This window comes from Entelurus aequoreus, linkage group LG24 (assembly GCF_033978785.1).
Source record: "Entelurus aequoreus isolate RoL-2023_Sb linkage group LG24, RoL_Eaeq_v1.1, whole genome shotgun sequence".
NCBI classification, from domain to species: Eukaryota; Metazoa; Chordata; class Actinopteri; order Syngnathiformes; family Syngnathidae; genus Entelurus; species Entelurus aequoreus.
The window spans coordinates 2,340,575-2,363,235 of NC_084754.1; the positions used below are offsets into that span (position 1 = coordinate 2,340,575).

Sequence of the window (22,661 nt, forward strand, 5' to 3'; positions counted from 1 at the left end):
CTCAAAATAATTAACACATGCTTGGCCTTATCGCCGGTTTATTATTGAAGCCGGATCAAATTCGTTTCGCAAAATATTAATTTTATTATCGCAGACGCATCTGTCCTCATTTTGAAAATGGAGGAAGCTGCTTTCAGTAGTTTACAATCGCACAAAGGAAAAAAGATAAAGAGCTATTCAGTAGGATTTAAGGTCCAAGCTATTGAATACCGGTACAGTATGTTAAAGAGAACAGTAAGCATCTATGTTTTATTAATATACCGTAGCTGCGTGTGTGAAATACTGTATAAGTCATTAAATGACTCCCGCCTCCTGGTGGTAGAGGGCGCTGCCGTGCTAGTGATCCTTCTTGCGACTTCCGGTACTGCAGAAGAAGTGAACACACGCAGCAAGAGATTTTTTTTTTCTTCCTTCTAACACAAAACAGTTTTCTAAACTGGACTTTCAATGGAAGCAGGAGGTAATCATTAAAGGAAGATCTCCATCGAGACAGAGAGACTTTTAAAACGGAAAAAAGAAAATAATGAAGACTTCTATAAACAAGTTATCGATGCTTTTGGTCAGAAGGAGCTGCAAATGGACTCCATTTATAAGTACAGGTAAGACCATAATAACGTTTTTTTTAATTAAATGTGCTTTTCATGATGGTATGCTTACATCACACTCAAAGCGCACGTCTAAATTTTATGGATTCCTCTTGGTAAACGCCGGAGTGAGAAGAGGTTTTAAAATAATTACCGCATGCACGGCCATCCCGCCGGTTTCCGGTAAACGCAGGAGTGACAGGAGGTTTTAAATTAATTAACGCCCCTGCGGCTATTCAAGGAAATACGGTAGTTTAAAGTTATCTTCATTGAAAAGTACAGTGCTTTTCCTTCAAAAATAAGGACATTTCAATGTGACCCCAAACTTTTGAACGGTAGTGTATAATACGGCCCTTTTTTTTTTTTTAAACATTAGGACCTAATTCAATAATAAGAGTCAAGTGTTTTCTTGTATGGTTAAGTCTTTTTTTGGCGGTCGATGTCTGATGTCACTCATGTGTTCTTTCCTATTGTTTCAGAGCGACAGCGACACATCGAGGACAGATCCTCTTCAAGGATGCTCTGGCCCAGCAGCTCTGCGAACAAGGCGGTGAGTACAAAGTCACACAACTTACCTGAATGACGACACACACAATCCATTACAAACTGTTTAATGATACGACGTCAGAATTGGACTGCTCTCCTGCAACGTGAATGTGCTCATGTGATCAGATTCAGATTCAGAAGTACTTTATTAATCCCCAAGGGTTAATTTGATTTTCAGCACAAGCCCATTCAAGATCAGATAAACATTACAGGGAGACAGAAAAAGGATCGCTGATGGGTCTGCCAACTTCCGGCGCCCCTTATAAAAAAAAAAGGTGATAAATAGGTAAACGTTGGGGAGGGGGCGAGAGAGTAAAAAAATTATAGTATTTTTTTATTTTTATTTTTTATTTTTTTGTCATTAAAAAATACAATTATGTGTGCTTACGGACTGTATCCCTGCAGACTGTATTGATCTACAGTATATTGATGTATAATGTAGGAACCAGAATATTAATAACAGAAAGAAACAACCCTTTTGTGCGAATGAGTGTGAATGAGTGTAAATGGGGGAGGGAATTTTTTTGGGTTGGTGCACTAATTGTAAGTGTTTCTTGTGTTTTTATGTTGATTTTAGGGCTGCAACAACTAATCGATTAAAATCGATTATAAAAATAGTTGCCGATTAATTTAGTCATCGATTCGTTGGATCTATGCTATGCGCATGCGCAGAGGCTTTTTAATTTTTTAAAAAATAAATCTTTATTTATAAACTGCAACATTTACAAACAGCTGAGAAACAATAATCAAAATAAGTATGGTGCCAGTATGATGTTTTTTTTCAATAAAATACTGGAAAGGATAGAAATGTAGTTTGTCTCTTTTATCTGATTATTAATCGATTAATCGAAGTAATAATCGACAGATTAATCGATTATCAAATTAATCGTTAGTTGCAGCCCTAGTTGATTTAATAAAAAATAAAACATTTTTTTTATTTTTTTATTTTTTTTATTTCTTGTGCGGACCACCAATCGATCCACGGACCGGTACCGGACTGCTGTACATCACGCGCGGAGTAAAAGGATAATATTAAGCAGTTTTCGGAAAACCATATGATTGCAACAGCAACACTGCAGCCACAGCATCCTAAGGGATCACTTTGATTGATTGAAACTTTTATTAGTAGATTGCACAGTACAGTACATACTCCGTACAATTGACCACTAAATGGTAACACCCCAATAATTTTCAACTTGTTTAAGTCGGGGTCCACGTTAATCAATTCATGGTACAAATATACACTACCGTTCAAAAGTTTGGGGTCACCCAAACAATTTTGTGGAATAGCCTTCATTTCTAAGAATAAGAATAGACTGTCGAGTTTCAGATGAAAGTTCTCTTTTTCTGGCCATTTTGAGCGTTTAATTGACCCCACAAATGTGATGCTCCAGAAAGTCAATCTGCTCAAAGGAAGGTCAGTTTTGTAGCTTCTGTAACGAGCTAAAGTGTTTTCAGATGTGTGAACATGATTGCACAAGGGTTTTCTAATCATCAATTAGCCTTCTGAGCCAATGAGCAAACACATTGTACTATTAGAACACTGGAGTGATAGTTGCTGGAAATGGGCCTCTATACACCTATGTAGATATTGCACCAAAAAGCAGACATTTGCAGCTAGAATAGTGATTTACCACATTAGCAATGTATAGAGTGTATTTCTTTCAAGTTAAGACTAGTTTAAAGTTATCTTCATTGAAAAGTACAGTGCTTTTCCTTCAAAAATAAGGACATTTCAATGTGACCCCAAACTTTTGAACGGTAGTGTATACTATCAGCATAATACAGTCATCACACAAGTTAATCATCAGAGTATATTGAATTATTTACAATCCGGGAGGTGGGATGTGGAGGGGGTTAGGTTAGGTTGGGTTGTATCAGCATACTTCAGTCATCAACAATTATATCATCAGAGAAATGGACATAGTAACAGTGTAGGTTTCACTTGGTAGGATATGTACAGCGAGCGGTGAACATAGTGAGCTCAGAAAATATAAGAAGAAGTTTATACATTTGTTTATTTACATTTGATTTGATTATTTACATTTGATTAAAAAGGGTTGTGAAAGGTTTTTTTTTTTACATTGAACAATTATATTATGTAAAAAAAGCTTCTGCATTAAACCCCTACTTTTTTATAAAGTGCTCATTGCTTTTTATCCTCAATCCTACCAAATTCCTGTTAAAACAAGTGCACAACGTACAGAGTTACCTTTTCCATTACTTTTTTATTCCACTGGCATAACATTCCAAAGTCATAGCCGCAGCTACTGATATTTTAAGGCCCGGTATTGCCAGCTTAATTTCAGCTTATGTTGGAAGTCATCTTTTTAACCCTCCTCTCTCGCTCGCTGTCAGAGATTTATGCTTTATACACTGCTTATATCCACTTTCTGTGACAGCCTTAAGTAGCAGTTGACAGACAGTCTGGGCCCGCTCGCCATGCTGAGTGAGTATAATCGCTTGTGTACAGGAAAGAGGCCTCTTGCTTACTTGTGGCCTCCTCCCCATGGTTCAAAAATAAATGAAGATGTGCAGTCCTTCAACTCCAGAGTGGTGAATAAGACAATGTACCGGACCATAGGGCGCACCGGATTATAAGGCGCACTGCCGATGAGCGGGTCTATTCAGGTCTATTTTCTACTACTATGATTACATCGATATGTTTTATTGTCACAAAATATTGTTTCCTTTTTTTAAAATTCATATTTTGTTTATAAACTCAGGAAATATGTCCTTGGACACATGAGGACTTTGAATATGACCATTGTATGATCCTGTAACTACTTGGTATCGGATCGATACCTACATTTGTGGTATCATCCAAAACTAATGTAAAATATTAAACAACAGAAGAATAAGTGATTATTACATTTTAACAGAAGTGTAGATAGAACATGTTGAAACAGAAAATAAGCAGATATTAAAAGTAAATGAACAAGTGGATTAGTATTCAATTTTTACAGCTTGTCCTTTATAATGTTGACAAAATAATAGGTAGATAAATGACACAATATGTTACTGCATACGTCAGCAGACTAATTAGGAGCCTTTGTTTGTTTACTTACTACTAAAAGACAAGTTGTCTAGTATGTTCACTATTTTATTTAAGGACAAACTTGCAATAATAAACATATGTTTCATGTACACTAAGACTTTTTGTTAAAATAAAGCCAATAATGCCATTTTTTTGTGGTCCCCTTTATTTAGAAAAGTATCAAAATACATTTTGGTACCGGGAGAACCCTACTATATATATATATATATATATATATATATATATATATATATATATATATATATATATATATATATATATATATATATATATATATATACTTTATATATATATATATATATATATATATATATATATATATATATATATATACTTTATATATATATATATATATATATATACCAGAGGTGGGACCAAGTCATTGCTTTGCAAGTCACAAGTAAGTCTCAAGTCTTTGCCCTCAAGTCTCGAGTCAAGTCCCGAGTCAAGACAGGCAAGTCCCGAGTCAAGTCCAAAGTCAAGACTGGAAAGTCTCAAGTCAAGTCACAAGTCCTGCATTTTGAGTTTCGAGTCCTTTCAAGTCCTTTTAACCACAGACTAATATTTTTACACAGATTGTGTATGCTTTTAAACCGCTGTATTTATTTATTAAAACAAGTGCATTTGAAATAGCAGGAAAAAAAATAGTACTGACATTGCAATTCATAATAGCACTATTAACCAGTCATTTTAATAGTTTAAACAATTTTAAACATTTAACTCATTCCTTTACAGAATAAACACATTTGCAAAAACAAGTGCAACTGTACTTATTTGTACAAAAGTGTTAACATTGTATTTCCATGGCATATTGCATTGTAACTAGTTCCACAGCAGTTTCTATTCTGTTCTTACCTTATCTCATTGATCTCATCTCATACTGTATGTGTGTTTATGTGTGCGTACACATGAAAAACATAACAAATACATGAACATAACAATGAACAGAGTTGTACTTTTTAGATGTCAGGGCCCTATGCAATATGTACACATATTCTTAATATAGTATACATTTTAACTGACCTTTATTTGACTATGTTTGTCTTTTTGTAGGTGGCTAAAATATGCTGTGCTGCTGACCGCCGTCTAACGTTATGTTACTGTGTGTGATACATTGACTAACGTAACATTTTATGTAGGTACCTCATGCAACCCTGCTTAAAAAAATCACTTGACAAAAAGTATGAATAAGGTGGCAAACTGCAGTGGACGCAAAAACATATTCCTGTGTTTGAAATGATGTTATAACCACAGACATCTTGTAAGTACACGCAGAATTGGTTGCTGTGACGCGAGCAAATTGCATCTTGAAGTGGTGATAAGGAGCCGGCGAGCAGCCTAAACTGACAGTTGACAGGTAGAAAACAAAGATGCCGGGCTGGTGTTCAGCGTTTTCCTGCTCAAATGAGCGGACTGTTGAAAATAGGAATCGGGGGATTACTTTTCACAAGTAAGATTTAACATTAATGTACTATTGGTTGTATTTTATGAAAATAACATTACCACAGAGTTGAGAAGGAGCAAAGATCTTCAATATTTGTATGTGAAAATCACAAATAAATCTTCTGGGGGAGGATGACGCCCCTACAGGGGTTTGATTTACAAACTTTCAGCCCCACCTAAAACAAAATTCACCAGCCGCCACTGATTATGATGCATTCTCATTTTAGGCAAAATATAAGACAATACTTTCTTAACAGTATAATTGTAAACAGGAATAAGTCTTCAAGTAACAATATTCAAATACTAACATTGTTGGGTAAAACAGAATTTGGTTTTATTCTGAATCCAGTGAAACAGATTGCTGGTTTTAGCTGATATAAAGAGTTTCAGGTGTTTATATATGTTTAAGTATTTGGCAGACGCTTTTATCCAAAGCGACATACATAAAAAATACATATATAACAATCACTGTAAACATGATCATTTAAGGGAAGAATGTAATACAAAATATCAATACAAAGTGTCCAGACAGAATAAACTCTCTGCTGCTGCAGCAACAGAGATACAGTCTATAAGATATATAGATATCTAATGTATTCATACATTGTTTATGTAGGATATACGCATGTATATATAACGTAATCATATTGTTTCTTCAACTTAAAAATAGCTGACCGTTTTTTTCCCCCTTCTCTGGGTTTATATTCCCAGTTTTGATCTCGGACGTCTGGTCACTTATAGCATATAAGAATATTATATTACTGTTAAGCAAACTATGAATAATAAAACATGTGTCCGTTATCATAGCTACACGTATGACAAAAAAGCGCGTGAAAATGAGTGGTATTCAGTGAGGTAAAATGAATTAAATGCGCTGACAGTTCATTGCTCCTGCCAAATGAATTGCACTGAGTGGAGCGGATCACCACTCCAAGATGGCGGCCCCGCGTCTCGTCTGCGCCAGTAGGCAGTAGCGCTCGATGCTGCGTCTACTTATAAGATGTCTATGGTTATGACGTTAGCAGTGAGTTTACAGCCTCACGGATTTAACTACACAGCAAATAAAAGTCATGTTACTTAGCCAATAAACGTTAGCTTACATTCAAAACTTACCCTTCTTTGTGCAACTTCAAATGTCGAACGAAGTTGGAAGTTGTTGCGTCTCCGTCTGTAATATTCGAACTGCGTGATTTGCATACGGCAATTCGTTTTTTGTAGACCAAGTCGTAGTTTTTATACCCGAACGAAACCAACTTTGGTATAAATCTCTCTCACTGGCGCGTTGTTTGACAACTCTTGTTCATTTGTTGTCCTGCAATTTGATTGGCTGAATGCTGTGTGATGAAAACAATGTAGGTCTCATTTGATTGGCTGTTGTACTGAGAGCACACGCGCTGACACGCAGCACACACGCTGATAGACAGACACGTACAAAATGAAAGCTACGGAGCGCTCCCAAATAACTTTTTAAGCTTTAGGTTTTGGGGAAAGTAGCAAGTCATGTCAAGTCAAAAGGCTCAAGTCCAAGTGAAGTCACAAGTCATTGATGTTAAAGTCTAAGTCGAGTTGCAAGTCTCTTTACATTTTGTCAAGTCGAGTCTAAAGTCATCAAATTCATGACTCGAGTCTGACTCGAGTCCAAGTCATGTGACTCGAGTCCACACCTCTGATATATACTTTATATATATATATATATATATATATATATATATATATATATATATATATATATATATATATATATTTGGGCTACAACTAATTTGATAATCGATTAATCTGTTGATTATTACTTCGATTAATCGATTAATAATCGGAGATAAAAGAGACAAACTACATTTCTAGACCTTTCCTGTATTTTATTGGGGAAAAAACAGCATACTGGCACCATACTTATTTTGATTATTGTTTCTCAGCTGTTTGTAAATGTTGCAGTTTATAAATAAAGGTTTATTTTTAAAAAATAATTTTAAAAAAAAGTAGCCTCTGCGCATGCGCATAGCATAGATCCAACGAATCAATGACTAAATTAATCGCAAACTATTTTTATAATCGATTTTAATTGATTGAATTGATTAGTTGTTGCAGCCCTAATATATATATATTTATATATACTATAGTGCCGTCAAAATTTTGATTTTTTTACTAAAATAAGGACATATATGTCGAGGCGAGAACTAAATATTCATGTTTACATTGATTCTTATGGGGGGGAACTCTGCTTCACTATGCAAACCTTTTGGTTTGCGAACCACGTTCAAGAACCAATTAAGTTCATAAATTGGGGTTCCACTTTAGAGGGCAAATGGCCCGAGGATCCGCAAGGTTGAGATTCCCTGGTCGAGCGTGACTCCACCCTTCAATTAAATATTGCCATCGGACATCAGTGACTTGAGTACCAAGGCCCTGCAGCGTTCCACTAATGAAAAAAGTGGACAAGTTTTGCAAAAAGTTAGCCTTCAAGGTCTCGATAGAAAGAAGCTGGCAGTAGAGCAACAAGCGATGATGTACGTACACAAGACGTTGCTTTTACGGCTCTTTGAAGGAAGCCGGACCTTGAGGAGCCGTTCAAAAGTCTGTCCCATTTTTAGATTTGCAAACTTATTTCAAAATATTGATTCAAATTTCGATGCCGATAACTTATAACTTACTTATTCCTATTATTTTACAACTTTACATTTAACTGTAGTTTGTGTACACCTGGATGTAAGAAACACTCAAACAAAAAGGATAATTGATACCAAATTGAAGATGATAAACCAGTATCCAAAGTATACAACCAGCAATAATAATAATAATAATAATACCTGGGATTTATATAGCGCTTTTCTAAGTACCCAAAGTCGCTTTACATGTTAAAAATAAAGCCTCAATTTCGGAGGAATCCCCAATGCTCTCTCATACAGACACACACTGACATGTTTTCATACCAAGTAAAGGACTGGTTTTCTAGCAGCATCATCAATGACGCAATTCCAGATCCCTTTAGACCTCTGGTTGTTTGTACTTTACTAACAGAGCTGCAGTAGGAACAAGCAAAGTTAGAGTAATACTCATACGGGGCAACCATTCTCCCAATTTCTCCCGATTTCCACCCGGACAACAATCAATCAATCAATCAATCAATGTTTATTTATATAGCCCTAAATCACAAGTGTCTCAAAGGGCTGCACAAGCCACAACGACTTCCGCGGTACAGAGCCCACATAAGGGCAAGGAAAAACTCACAACCCCAATGGGACGTCAATATGAATGACTATGAGAAACCTTGGAGAGAACCGCATATGTGGGTGACCCCCCCCCCCCCCCCCCTCTAGGGGAGACCGGATGCAATGGACGTCGAGTGGGTCTGACATAGTAGTGTGAAAGTCCAGTCCATAGTGGATCTAACATAATAGTGAGAGTCCAGTCCATAGTGGATCTAACATAATAGTGAGAGTCCAGTCCATAGTGGATCTAACATAATAGTGAGAGTCCAGTCCATAGTGGATCTAACATAATAGTGAGAGTCCAGTCCATAGTGGATCTAACATAATAGTGAGAGTCCAGTCCATAGTGGATCTAACATAATAGTGAGAGTCCAGTCCATAGTAGGGCCAGCAGGAGACCATCTCGAGCGGAGACGGTTCAGCAGCATAGAGATGTCCCCAACCGATGCACAGGCGAGCAGTCCTCCCCGGGTCCCGACTCTGGACAGCCAGCACTTCATCCATGGCCACCGGACCTGTACCCCCCCCCCCCTCCCCCCCCCCCCCCTCCCCTCCACAACGGAGAGGGCTGCAGAGTAGAAAATAAAAAATAGGCAGATCAACTGGTCTAAAAGGGGGTCTATTTAAAGGCTAGAGTATACAAATGAGTTTTAAGATGGGACTTAAATGCTTCTACTGAGGTAGCATCTCTAACTTTTACCGGGAGGGCATTCCATAGTACTGGAGCCCCAATAGAAAACGCTCTATAGCCCGCAGACTTTTGTTGGGCTCTGAGAATCACTAATAAGCCGGAGTTCTTTGAACGCAGATTTCTTGCCGGGACATATGGTACAATACAGTCAGCAAGATAGGCTGGAGCTAGACCGTGTAATATTTTATACGTAAGTAGTAAAACCTTCAAGTCACAGGAAGCCAGTGCAGGTGAGCCAGTATAGGCGTAGTATGATCAAACTTTCTTGTTCTCGTCAAAAGTCTATCAGCCGCATTTTGTACCAACTGTAGTCTTTTAATTTTATAATTAATTATTAATTAATTAATATAATTAATTTTCATGCACCTCCTGGTACCCTAGCACCTCCAAAACCCTCAAATCTAAACTCCAAACATCTCAGAACAAGCTAGTCAGGTTACTTCTAGACCTCCACCCCAGATCCCACCTCACTCCTACCCACTTCTCTAAAGTGGGCTGGCTCAAGGTGGAGGACAGAGTTAAACAACTTGCACTGAGCCTAGTCTATAAAATCCGCTACACCTCCCTGATACCGAAGTACATGTCAAACTACTTCCTTAACGTAAATGACCGCCATAACCACAACACCAGGGGGTGCTCCACTAACCACGTTAAACCCAGATTCCGAACTAACAAAGGTCTTAACTCATTCTCTTTCTATGCCACATCGATATGGAATGCGCTCCCAACAGGTATAAAAGAAAGGGCATCTCTATCCTCCTTCAAAACCGCAATAAAAGTTCACCTCCAGGCAGCTACAACCCTAAACTAACACCCTCCCCGGATTGCTAATAATCAAATGTAAACAATCAAATGCAGATACTTTTTCTTATGCCTTCTGATCTCTCTCTCTCTCTCTCTCTCTCTCTCTCTCTCTCTCTCTCTCTCTCTCTCTCTCTCTCTCTCTCTCTCTCTCTCTCTCTCTATGTCCACTACTTGCTGTCCATATCCTACCCCCCCCTCCACACCCCTGATTGTAAATAATGTAAATAATTCAATGTGATTATCTTGTGTGATGACTGTATTATGATGATAGTATATATGATAGTATATATCTGTATCATGAATCAATTTAAGTGGACCCCGACTTAAACAAGTTGAAAAACTTATTCGGGTGTTACCATTTAGTGGTCAATTGTACGGAATATGTACTTCACTGTGCAACCTACTAATAAAAGTCTCAATCAATCAATCAATTAATGCTAGACATAGGGAGACCCGTAAATAATATTGGGGGCGTGCCTTAAAGGCGCTGCCTTTAGCGTCCTCTACAACCTGTCGTCACGTCCGCTTTTCCTCCATACAAACAGCGTGCCGGCCCAGTCCACGTTATATATGCTGCTTTTACACACACTTAAGTGAATGCAAGGCATACTTGGTCAACAGCCGTACAGGTCACACTGAGAGTGGATGTATAAACAACTTTAACACTGTTACAAATATGCGCCACACTGTGAACCCACACCAAACGAGAATGACAAACACATTTCGGGAGAACATCCGCACCGTAACACAACATAAACACCACAGAACAAATACACTTGCAGCACTAACTCTTCCGGGACGCTACAATATACACCCTTGCTACCACCAAACAAGTATGGCATGCGTGCGTGCCATATAGTCTTGTCTTGTTGTTGCTGCTTGGTACTAGAGACCTCCCTGCTGTGCCACCTTAGATCCAGTCTGCGATGAGAGCACTTTTCATTGCTGGCTATCCTCCTTCCATTCAACCTTCATTTCATTCCTTTCCACTTGCGTCCTGCTTAGATCTATGCCTGCTACACACTCATTTACCCAACACAGAAAACATGTTTTATTTTGATAGTTCAAGCCAGCGTTCAGCACAGTGTTTCAGTTTGTCCACTGTGTTAAAAAAGTGCTGAGCTGGCGATGAGGAGGTCTATGCTGGAGACTGCAGGTATAGACCCCGCCGGCCGTCCGTCAGCTCCACCGCCTGACAGCACGGCCAGACGTCCGCCGTCGTCAGGGCCTCATTTCCAGCAGGAGAATAAATCAGCTTTTTATGGGCTCGGCCCAGTACACCGCAACCCAGATGGATTATTAGGGGGACGTATAACTCAAAGAGGCCACTGCTCATTGAGGTGAGCTTGATCACGGTGCGGAAGAGTAGTGATGTAGGACCTTTTCTTCTCCAACAGACATAACCACCCACCCACGCTGTCTGCCATCATAGTGCTGGTTTATTGTTGGGTGCTTACCATCAAGAAGTCAATCACATTTACAATCAAGACCCCCGGGTTTATCCAGTTTTTCAGCTGAAGTCATCAATTACATATTTAATGTCGCATTTTGTCCACAGTTAACTCACAATTAATGGTGATTAATCAGAAGTAGAACCTTTTTTCAACCTTTTTTTATTGTTGAACCTTAAAATTTACACAAGTTCAACACTAACCAGACGCACGTCCACACAGATGCAATACATTTTCAGCCTGGGGTTTAATCCAGTCCATTAGTGCTCACTCTTTTCTCCTATTATGAAATATAAAGTATATATATATATATATATATATATATACATATATATATATATATATATATATACACTACCGTTCAAAAGTTTGGGGTCACATGGAAATGTCCTTATTTTTGAAGGAAAAGCACTGTACTTTTCAATGAAGATAACTTTAAACTAGTCTTAACTTGAAAGAAATACACTCTATACATTGCTAATGTGGTAAATGACTATTCTAGCTGCAAATGTCTGGTTTTTGGTGCAATATCTACATAGGTGTATAGAGGCCCATTTCCAGCAACTATCACTCCAGTGTTCTAATGGTACAATGTGTTTGCTCATTGGCTCAGAAGGCTAATTGATGATTAGAAAACCCTTGTGCAATCATGTTCACACATCTGAAAACACTTTAGCTCGTTACAGAAGCTACAAAACTGACCTTCCTTTGAGCAGATTGACTTTCTGGAGCATCACATTTGTGGGGTCAATTGTTTGGACACACCTTCTCATTCAATGCGTTGTCTTTATTTTCATGACTATTTACATTGTAGATTGTCACATCAAATCTATGAATGAACACATGTGGAGTTATGTACTTAACAAAAAAAGGTAATAAGACTGAAAACAAATGTTGTATTCTAGTTTCTTCAAAATAGCCACCCTTTGCTCTGATTACTGCTTTGCACACTCTTGGCATTCTCTCGATGAGCTTCAAGAGGTAGTCACCGGAAATGGTTTTCACTTCACAGGTGTGCTTGAAAAGCAATCACAAAACAGCAAGCGCAGGTTCCAAAACAAGCCCATAAACCCGCAACTTTGCAATACTTGAAATAATACTTTGAAGCTAAACATACCTTTCAATATACATTTTCTTTGTTCATTTTGACTCTATTTGTTCCTGTGACTTTACTCAGCTGCTTTTTCACTGCTGCCTTTTAAAAAAAAAATAGTGCCGTGAAATAAACTTTCTGTAAACTCTTTATTATCTAGTTAACTTTGACAGCCCTGAAAATAACCAATTACAGTTATTACTTGTATTAATGTTACTGTCACGCCTTAGCATGTTGGTGGTGTTCATGATCCCAAAATGCAGAGGCAAGGAGACAGCGTGCAAGTAAGAAACGTATTAAACCCTTCAAACAGGCAAAAGGACAACGAGTTGTGCTGCCGGGAAGCGCATGTGAAGCCTAAGGCAAAGACTTTAATCTCCTAGCATAGCATGAGCAAAACATGAAACGTAAACAGTAACGTAAAGCGCCGACTGGACACGGGGACCGATATATAAAGCCCTCTGATTAGTGATCAGTGACAGGTGAGTGTTCTGATCACCAACCAAAGGCAGGTGTACACAATCAGTGCTCCTAGCAACAAGAGTTAACTAAGAGGGGAAAGGAGTGGAAATAAAACACAGGAGAACTATAAAAAAACATAAACAAGACATGACAGTTAATGTATTGTTTTATATATTTTATCATACTATTTATATTAATAATAATTATTATTTGTGGAAAACCGGTCTTATACAAACCCCAAAACCAGTGAAGTTGGCACGTTGTGTAAATGGTAAATAAAAACAGAATACAATGATTGGCAAATCCTTTTCAACTTATATTCAATTGAATAGACTGCAAAGACAAGATATTTAATGTTTGAACTGAGAAACTTAATTTTGCATAGTAGAGTTTTAACTTGCACTTACAGATGTAGCGACCAACTGTAGTTACTGACAGTGGTTTTCTGAAGTGTTCCTGAGCCCATGTGGTGATATCCTTTACACACTGATGTCGCTTTTTGATGCAATACCGCCTGAGGGATCGAAGGTCCGTAATATCATCGCTTACGTGCAGTGATTTCTACAGATTCTCTGAACCTTTTGATGATATTACAACCCGGAGATGGTGAAATCCCTAAATTCCTTGCAATAGCTGGTTGAGAAATGTTGTTCTTAAACTGTTCGACAATTTGCGCACGCATTTGTTGACAAAGTGGTGACCCTCGCCCCATCCTTGTTTGTGAATGACTGAGCATTTCATGGAAGCTGCTTTTATACCCAATCATGGCACCCACCTGTTCCCAATTAGCATGTTCACCTGTGGGATGTTCCAAATAAGTGTTTGATGAGCATTCCTCAACTTTCTCAGTCTTTTTTGCCACTTGTGCCAGCTTTTTTGAAACCTGTTGCAGGCGTCAAATTCCAAATGAGCTAATATTTGCAAAAAATAATCAAGCAAGAATGGGAAAGAATTCCATCTGAAAAGCTTCAAAAGTTGGTTTCCTCAGTTCCCAAACGTTTACTGAGTGTTGTTAAAAGGAAAGGCCATGTAACACAGTGGTAAAAATGCCCCTGTGACAACTTTTTTGCAATGTGTTGCTGCCATTAAATTCGGAGTTAATGATTATTTGCAAAAATGTTAAGTATCTTGTCTTTGCAGTCTATTCAATTGAATATAAGTTGAAAAGGATTTGCAAATCATTGTATTCTGTTTTTATTTACCATTTACACAACGTGACAACTTCACTGCTTTTGGGGTTTGTATATGCTACTAAATGTGTTAACTTGTGCAGAGGTTGGATTAGTTTATGATTTTCACTATAACACCACTAATCTTAATGGGCTGAAATGGAAAGCTTTAAAAAAAAAGTGTAACTTCTTAATTGTAAATAAATAAATAACAATATATCATTAATAAATATCTATAATCTTTTAAATATTTACCACATCGGTATGTGAGATTAAATTAGCTAATATTTGCAAAAAATAACAGTTTTGCAGTTCGATCGTTAAATATCTTGTCTATTCAATTAAATATAAGTTGAAAAGGATTTGCAAATCATTGTATTCTGTTTTTATTTACCATTTACACAACGTGCCAACTTCACTGCTTTTGGGGTTTGTATATGCTACTAAATGTGTTAACTTGTGCAGAGTTTGGATTAGTTTATGATTTTCACTATAACACCACTAATCTTATTGGGCTGAAATGGAAAGCTTTAAAAAAAAAATGAAACTTCTAATTGTAAATAAATAAATAATAATATATCATTAATAAATATCTATAATCTTTTAAATATTTACCACTTCGGTATGTGAGATTAAATTAGCTAATATTTGCAAAAAATAACACAGTTTTGCAGTTCGAACGTTAAATATCTTGTCTATTCAATTAAATATAAGTTGAAAAGGATTTGCAAATCATTGTATTCTGTTTTTATTTACCATTTACACAACGTGACAACTTCACTGCTTTTGGGGTTTGTACAGTTAAACCGTAAACTGATTGACCCAGGACCTGTTTTAGGTCCTGACTTAGACTTGAGTTTGTTCTTCTGGCTTGTCCCTTTGACACCAAGGTAACACGAAGTAAACACGCCAACAACAAAGTCAATGAATTCTACCACAAAAGACTAAAAAGCCCACTGTCTTTCCCACTATTATAGTTCACAACCTCTTTGATTCCACCTGCAGTTAAAAACCCTCGTGGAGAAAGTAAGGCTAGGTGTTTATTTGCCTTCCTCCTCTCCACCCCGCTATATGATTACTGTAATGATGGCCATTGAAGCCCACACACTTTTTGCAGAGTGGGGTGGAGTGCTTGCAATCCAACCTTGGAGAGCCATCTCATCTCTGCATTCATTGAAGCTAAAACAACAGCAGCCTGAGCGTAATTGCAAGCGCCAGTTGAGGCAACTTCAAACGTGGCTCGCCTCAAAACAAAGTTAAAGAGACCAGACTAGAGGGTAGGGATGATGTTTGACATGAAATTATCGAGTTCGAGCCTATTATCGAATCCTCTTATCTAAGGCTGCAGCTAACGATTATTTTTCTATCGATTAATCTATAGATTATTTTTTCGATTAATCGGTTAATCTATAGATTATTTTTTCGATTCATCTATAGATTATTTTTCCTTTTGCCGATTATTTTTTTATTCAAAATGAAGATGAAAAAATAAATGTAGGCCAGTTTTTTCAAAAGGCATGGCTTTTATTTACAAAAAAAAAGAAGTATGGCCACTCAGTCAACCATGACAACAACATGACAAAATATTCTGTAACAATGTAAACATTTAAAACTTTTAACATTTAACAAAATTAAAAGTAGCTTATTTGCTTTTTAATGTGCAAATATAAAAGTAAACATCCAGTGCAAATCGTAATATTCTGCAATAGTATAAGCATTTCAAAAGTAAAAGTATTGCTTATTTTGCTTTAAAATGTGCAAAAATAAAGATAAACATCCAATACAAAAAAGTGCAAAACGAAATATTCTGTAACAACAGTGTAAACATTTCAACAAAAGTGAAAGTATTGCTTATTTGCTAAAATGTGCAAAAATAAAGATAAACATCCAATACAAAAAAGTGCCAATCTAAATATTCTGGAGCACTGTAAACATTAAGTATTGCTTTTAAAATGTGCAAAATAAACATCCAGTCCAACACAGTACACAATAACCAATTCTACTCATTCCAGTGAGTGACTAGCAGTTGTAATGAAGAAAGGTTAGCATGTCTACATGCTCTGGTTCTTTTCTTGTTTACAATATTCCCAGCAGCTGAAAATAGGCGCTCAGAAGGGGTCGATGTGGCTGGAACTGAGAGCTAATTACCGGTAGCCTTCACCTCAAGCCAGGACTACGAGTGAGCTGAGCTCCAGTTTATATTCCTAGAAGGTCAACGGGCTCATAGTAGGGATGTGCGTATCGATCCTGTGGTATCGATATATCGATACTCACACGCTACTCATTTGGCATCACTTTTCTGAAAAAAGTATCGATATAAACCAAAAAACGGCTTGTGGGGGGTGCAAGCATCACTTTCAGATGTTTTTGATGACTTACTTAACTTCCTATGTGCTGGGACACCCCTGTACCTGGCAGAGTATAGAGCTGGCCCAGTCACGTGACAGGAGACAGCGAATGAGCGTCGTCAACGTGCAACACACACACACACACACACACACACACACACACACACACACACACACACACACACACACACACACACACACACACACACACAGCCAGCCGACAGCGATGCAGCCAGGCATATCCAGTGTTGTCCAATTGTTGACTTAAAACAGGCATTGTTTTTTTTTTTTTTTTAGTAATGTTTACTGAATATTTTTGTTTAAATGATTATCCTAAATTCAAATAATTTCCACACAGGGGAATTTACTGTTAGTTGAAAATTGCTTGAGTATTTAAAACAAGATAAGAAAAAGATACAATTTGGAGATTCTTCATCTTTGCATTACAGTTTTATTTTTCCCCAAGAAAATCTTGAATATATGATTGAATGTGATTTTGGTTTTAATCTGTAACATGATTTCTTACATTTCGAAAACATTAGCCTATTTCATATTTCATTAATTGCTAATTATATCACAAACTTTAAAAAATAACTGCAGCTTCTTGCGATTCGGATTTGACAGTTAATTGGAAAGCCCTAATATCTAATTATTATTATATATAATATTTAATTTATTTTTCATATTTATGTTATTTATTCAAATTTTACTTTTATTATATATTGTCTTGTGATTTGTCTTAAATAATAACAATAGTAATAATATTTTTGACTGACAAAAATTGCCAATAAGAAATTAATGGTATCGGTATCGATGAAAAGGCAAGATAAAGTATCGGTATCGTATCGAATCCTAAAAGTGTGGTATCGCCCATCCCTAGCTCATAGTGATGTTACTAGTAGTTGACTGGGAGGTGTTTATTATCATTTGGGGAGAGTCCGCTGCCTGATGCTCACCTGCTAAACACCTATCTGCTCCACGCTGAAGCGCTGACTACATGCGCTCTGAATACACACTGCTGATTGGCTGGTAACGTTTTGAATACGCACTGCTGATTGGCTGATAACGCTTTGTATAACTTTTTGTGTGTACCAATCAGATGGTTGTGTGGGTGGGGCAATGCTGCGTGCTGAGACAGAGGCAGCCGCAGAAGGAGCGAAGCAGCTTGTTAACACTTTAGCAGCTAAAGTTAGCTTTAGCTTAGAAACTCGTTCGGTACACCCCCGTACCGAACCGAAAGCCCCGTACCGAAACGGTTCAATACAAAACACGTACCGTTACACCCCTAGCAGATACAAATGACACATTCATGTTTTTGTGTAATGATGACAACGTATGCTCGCGCGGACGATTGACTAGTTGATGGTTTTCTTTTCAAATGTTCGTTCATAGCCGTTGTGCTGCTATGATAGGCCATTTCCGCTCGACACAGTGTGCATACAACAACATTATTAGGCTGTGTATTGAAATACTCCCACACTTTTGACCACTTTTGGCGTGATTTTTTCCCCCTCGCTCGCACAGTCAGCTTTGCGCTCCGCCATGACGGTAGTGTGACGTAAATATGCGACGCGTCGACGCACAAAAACGGCGTCGACGTATTTACGTAACCGATGACGTCGACTACGTCGACGCATCGTTTCAGCCTTACTCTTATCGAACCCATTTCTTATCGATTCTCTTATCGAGTCCAGATAGGTTGTTGTATATAGAAAAAAAACAATATTTGGTTTAACACATCACTTCACATTCTCTACTGCTCACTAGTGTTACATATCTGAGTTATTGTGCAGAAATATGGGAAACAACTACAAACGTGCGCTACATTCGTTAACCGTGTTACAAAAAAAAAAAAATAGACTGATACGTAATGTTGGATATAGAGAACATACAAACACTTTATTTATTGAGTCAAAAATATTAAAGTTCGATGATTTGGTAAAATTGCAAACAGCTAAAATGATGTGGAATTAAATGATGGAATGGATGAAGTAAAGAAGTTAAACATTGTACTGATATGATCCACTTTAAGAGGTTGTTCAAATTAATAGTGCTTACAAAGTACAAAGAAGAAGAATTATGAGAAATACTTTCAACCTTATTGAAAATAAGATATTCTTCATCTCAGTATATTAATAATGACTGAATTAATTAATTACATATTACAAAACTGTTGTATATACTAATTCACAGATATTTTATTATAAAAAGGTCAGTAAATGATGTACATAATTGTAAACGCTATGAAGTGGGAAAGGGGAAGGATTAAATAAGCTTTACTTCTCCCTACTCCTGTAAAGTGAAATGATATGAAACTGTGATGTATTATACTGTAAGTGTGTTCATGTTCCAAATAAACTCAAGAAATAAAGAAAGCACTAGTTTATTAGACATACTTGCAAACTTTGTCATGGTGTAGACCAGTGTTTTTCAACCACTGTGCCGCGGCACACTAGTGTACCGTGAGATATTGTATGGTGTGCCGTGGGAGATTATGTAATTTCACCTAATTGTGTTAAAAATATTTTTTGCAAACCAATAATCCGCAAATGTGCCGTTGTTGAGTGTCTGTGCTGTCTGGAGATCTGCAGAGTAACCGTGTAATACTCTTCCATATCAGTAGGTGGCAGCAGGTAGCAAATTGCTTTGTAGATGTCGGGAACATGGTTTGTCGTGATCACAATTTGCAGACGACAGCGGGAGGCAGTGTGCAGGTAAAAAGGCCGCTTCCTCGTTTTTTGGGGGGAAATGAAGCCATGCCTTGGAGCGCTTTTTCCGGTCCATTTTTTTCCTGCTTTCCCCAACTGCGCCTAATGACTGAGCTACGTGACGTCATTTCTTGTGATGTCCCACTGGGCATTTCTTGTCAGGACGGGATTGGAATAAAGAACCAACTCTTTTTCTTTACTATAGTGGTCTCGATAACGGGTTCCGGTTCTCAAAAAGGGATTAGAGTCCGAGGACTCGGTTCTTTTCTTATCGAACAACCGGGAAAACCGGTTTCGAGCATCATCCCTACTAGAGGGTAACAAGGAAGATGGATGACATTTACAGTGTGACGAGAAAATGCAGAGCAAGGGGGGAGATTAGAGGACGGACAGAATGGAGGATTTAACTTGTGTCCTTTGTGCACGGATGTCGAAGGACCCCAAAGCATTCATCCACCCAAAAACCTTCTCATCAGCAACACGCATGCAACTTTTTATATTTTTTTATATTTACTCGGCCCGTTGTACTCGTGTGCTTGTGAATATTAGCCCAAAAAAAAGTATTCCGCATGTTTGTGTGTGTGTATATGTGGAGCGTATCTGGGCAGATACAGGCATTAGCAGAGATGAGCGGCTAATAGAGAAGGCAGTAATTGAAGTCTTTAAGGAAGTGAGAGGGGATTAATCCCAGTGAAATGAGACCGAATGTCTGGTCAGGAAGCGCAGAGTTTGATGAAGCATGGAGAAAGAGAACTGTAAATGAGGCCTTTTTTTGGGAACAAAGTCAGGATTAGCCACTCCAAAAAAAAGGAAATTTAGCCAGCTGGCCTCTTTAAAAAGATTTAGAAGGTTTGTCAAAGAGAGCAAAAGTATCAACTAAGCATACGCTTCATGGCGACTGGGGTGGATTAGCAGGAATGAAGGCTTTGCATGCTAATGTCAACTAGTTACACAACTATTTATTCCATGTGTATCACAGTTTGTAAACAAGAAGAATGCAATACTTGGTTGCGACACAGCTGCTCTAAGTGTGTTTAGAAGTAGACATCGCAGGATTAGCAGTGAAGGAGAACGGCCTTTTGATCCACTTAAACAGGCTCCGCCGTGGATCGCAGGCTGCCGACATGAAATTGAGCAACACCGACTAAACTTGCAAAGTCAACAGCACACTTCAGCCACCTGTGTAGGATTTGTCCAGCATTAAGATCCGGCGCGGTGGTGAGGTGGTTAATACCGCTGCATCACATGTCCTGGGCATGACGTTAAAGTGCATCCGGCAGTGGAGGCTCCTCTACGGGGTCTTGGGGCTCTAGGAGGTTAACCCCTTTACTACTGTTACCCCAGGTAGCCCTTGGCAAAGGCCTAGTACCTGACTGCCCCCTAGCCAGGGATACGGTGAAGACCTCAACGGCGGAACAGGCGGAAGACGGTAGATGTAAGAACTACCACGACGGCTGCGATGGCGGAAGAAGGCACCCCCACATGCGTGTGGGCCCAGTTATGGGGAAATAACAACCCAAGACCTGAACGGTGGAACAGGCGGAGGATGATTGCTAACCCTATGGAGCGTCACAACGGCTGGGATGGCGGATGAAGGCCGCAGCAGAAAAAGGGTCCCCAGTCGTCTTGGAGTCCATGCCACTGGACCCTTACCCGGATTTGTCAAGGATCGTGTGGTGACTGTCTGTGCACCAGTCGCCCCACGTTAAACAAAGTCACGCACAGGCATCCTCCATAAAGGGATACCCCCCTACCAGGAGGATCATCATACCCGTTCCGAGTGACCGCCGATGATGATGATGACCGCTGCCTCACAGCAAGCGTGTCCCCTGGTCCAATTTCATCTTAAATTTTGGCGTCACATTAGTACCAAAAATCCAAGCGCGTAAAAACTATTATCGCGCGCTGATTCTCCACTTCGTGCGCGCGCGCAACACCCTTCTACGCGCGCGTGGTGCCTTTGTGCGCGCGCGCGGTGCCTTTCTGCGCGCGCGCGGTGCCTTTCTACGCGTGCGCGCGGTGCCGTTCTGCGCGCGCGCTGTCTCGGTCTGTGTGCTGTCATGTTTCATTTTGGTACTTTGGGGGCGGGCATGCTTAGACCGCCCCTTCTTTCTGATTGGCTTTGAGCAATCAGAAGTATAGCAGGGCGGGTCATCGTCAATATGTATCAAGATTTACGGAGGAAGAAGTGGATCAAAAAATGTTGGCTGAAAAAGAGGTAAGTTATTGAACTGGTTTGGAGTGATTGTAAGGGTACTATTACTAAAAATAATAATAATACATTTTTATTTATAAAGCACTTTTCATACATTTAAAATGCAGCTCAAAGTGCTTTACATAGTTAAAAACAAAATGAGAAATAACACCCACACCCCATGAAGACAGTCAAACATGTACATAAAAATAAACAAACAACAACAACAACAATAATAATAACAACACAATGACAATAGCCAATCACAGGAGCCCTCTGGACGTGGAGATCCAGAGGGCTCTTTGAGGAAACACTAGATGATCCAATAAATGGATTAAAAATAATTAAAATACACATCAGGTAAAAGTCCAAAAATAATATGAAATAAGATAAGATATAATCAAACATAAAAATGAACTACAATATGAAAAACTATAAAATAAAATAAAATACAATAAAAACTGAAATATAAATATAATAAGACCATATAAAAATAAGCTAAGATATGATAAAACATAAAAATAAGCTGAGATATGATGAAACATAAAAATAACTAATACTAACAGAATAATCCAGCACATTGGGCCTAATATTTGTGTAGTAAAGTGTTTTTTGAATTCGAGCAATGTAATCTGAAAGATGTTTAAAATAACAACAATTAATGTTAATATTTTTGAAACAATATACTTCTCATAACATGAGTATCTGTGTGCATGAGAGAGTGGAAAGAAAAGCATTGCTATAGTTTCACTTCATCTGCCTTTTTTTACAACCTACTTGAAGTTGTATTTTTTTTTTTTCTTTTTTTTTTTCAAAGCCAATCAGAAAGAAGGGGCGGTCTAAGCATGCCCGCCCCCAAAGTGCCAAAATGAAACATGACAGCGCACAGACCGAGACCGCGCGC

General features: G+C 38.2%; 1 protein-coding gene and 1 long non-coding RNA gene across 9 annotated transcripts in view; one reads left to right on the top strand and one right to left on the bottom strand.

The window, feature by feature from the left end:
- LOC133641699 (uncharacterized) overlaps positions 1-22,661 on the bottom strand; it is a 526,583-nt gene that overhangs the window by 286,754 nt on the left and 217,168 nt on the right. The window lies entirely within an intron of this gene.
- reln (reelin) overlaps positions 1-22,661 on the top strand; it is a 391,417-nt gene that overhangs the window by 209,241 nt on the left and 159,515 nt on the right. For 7 of the 8 annotated variants that reach the window (XM_062035613.1, XM_062035610.1, XM_062035612.1 and 4 more), the window contains one exon: positions 1,064-1,134. In XM_062035613.1, coding sequence (XP_061891597.1) covers positions 1,064-1,134 — 71 coding nt within the window. Of the gene's footprint in view, positions 1-561; positions 600-1,063; positions 1,135-22,661 lie in introns of those variants that run through there. The other variant, XM_062035617.1, reaches the window with a different exon arrangement.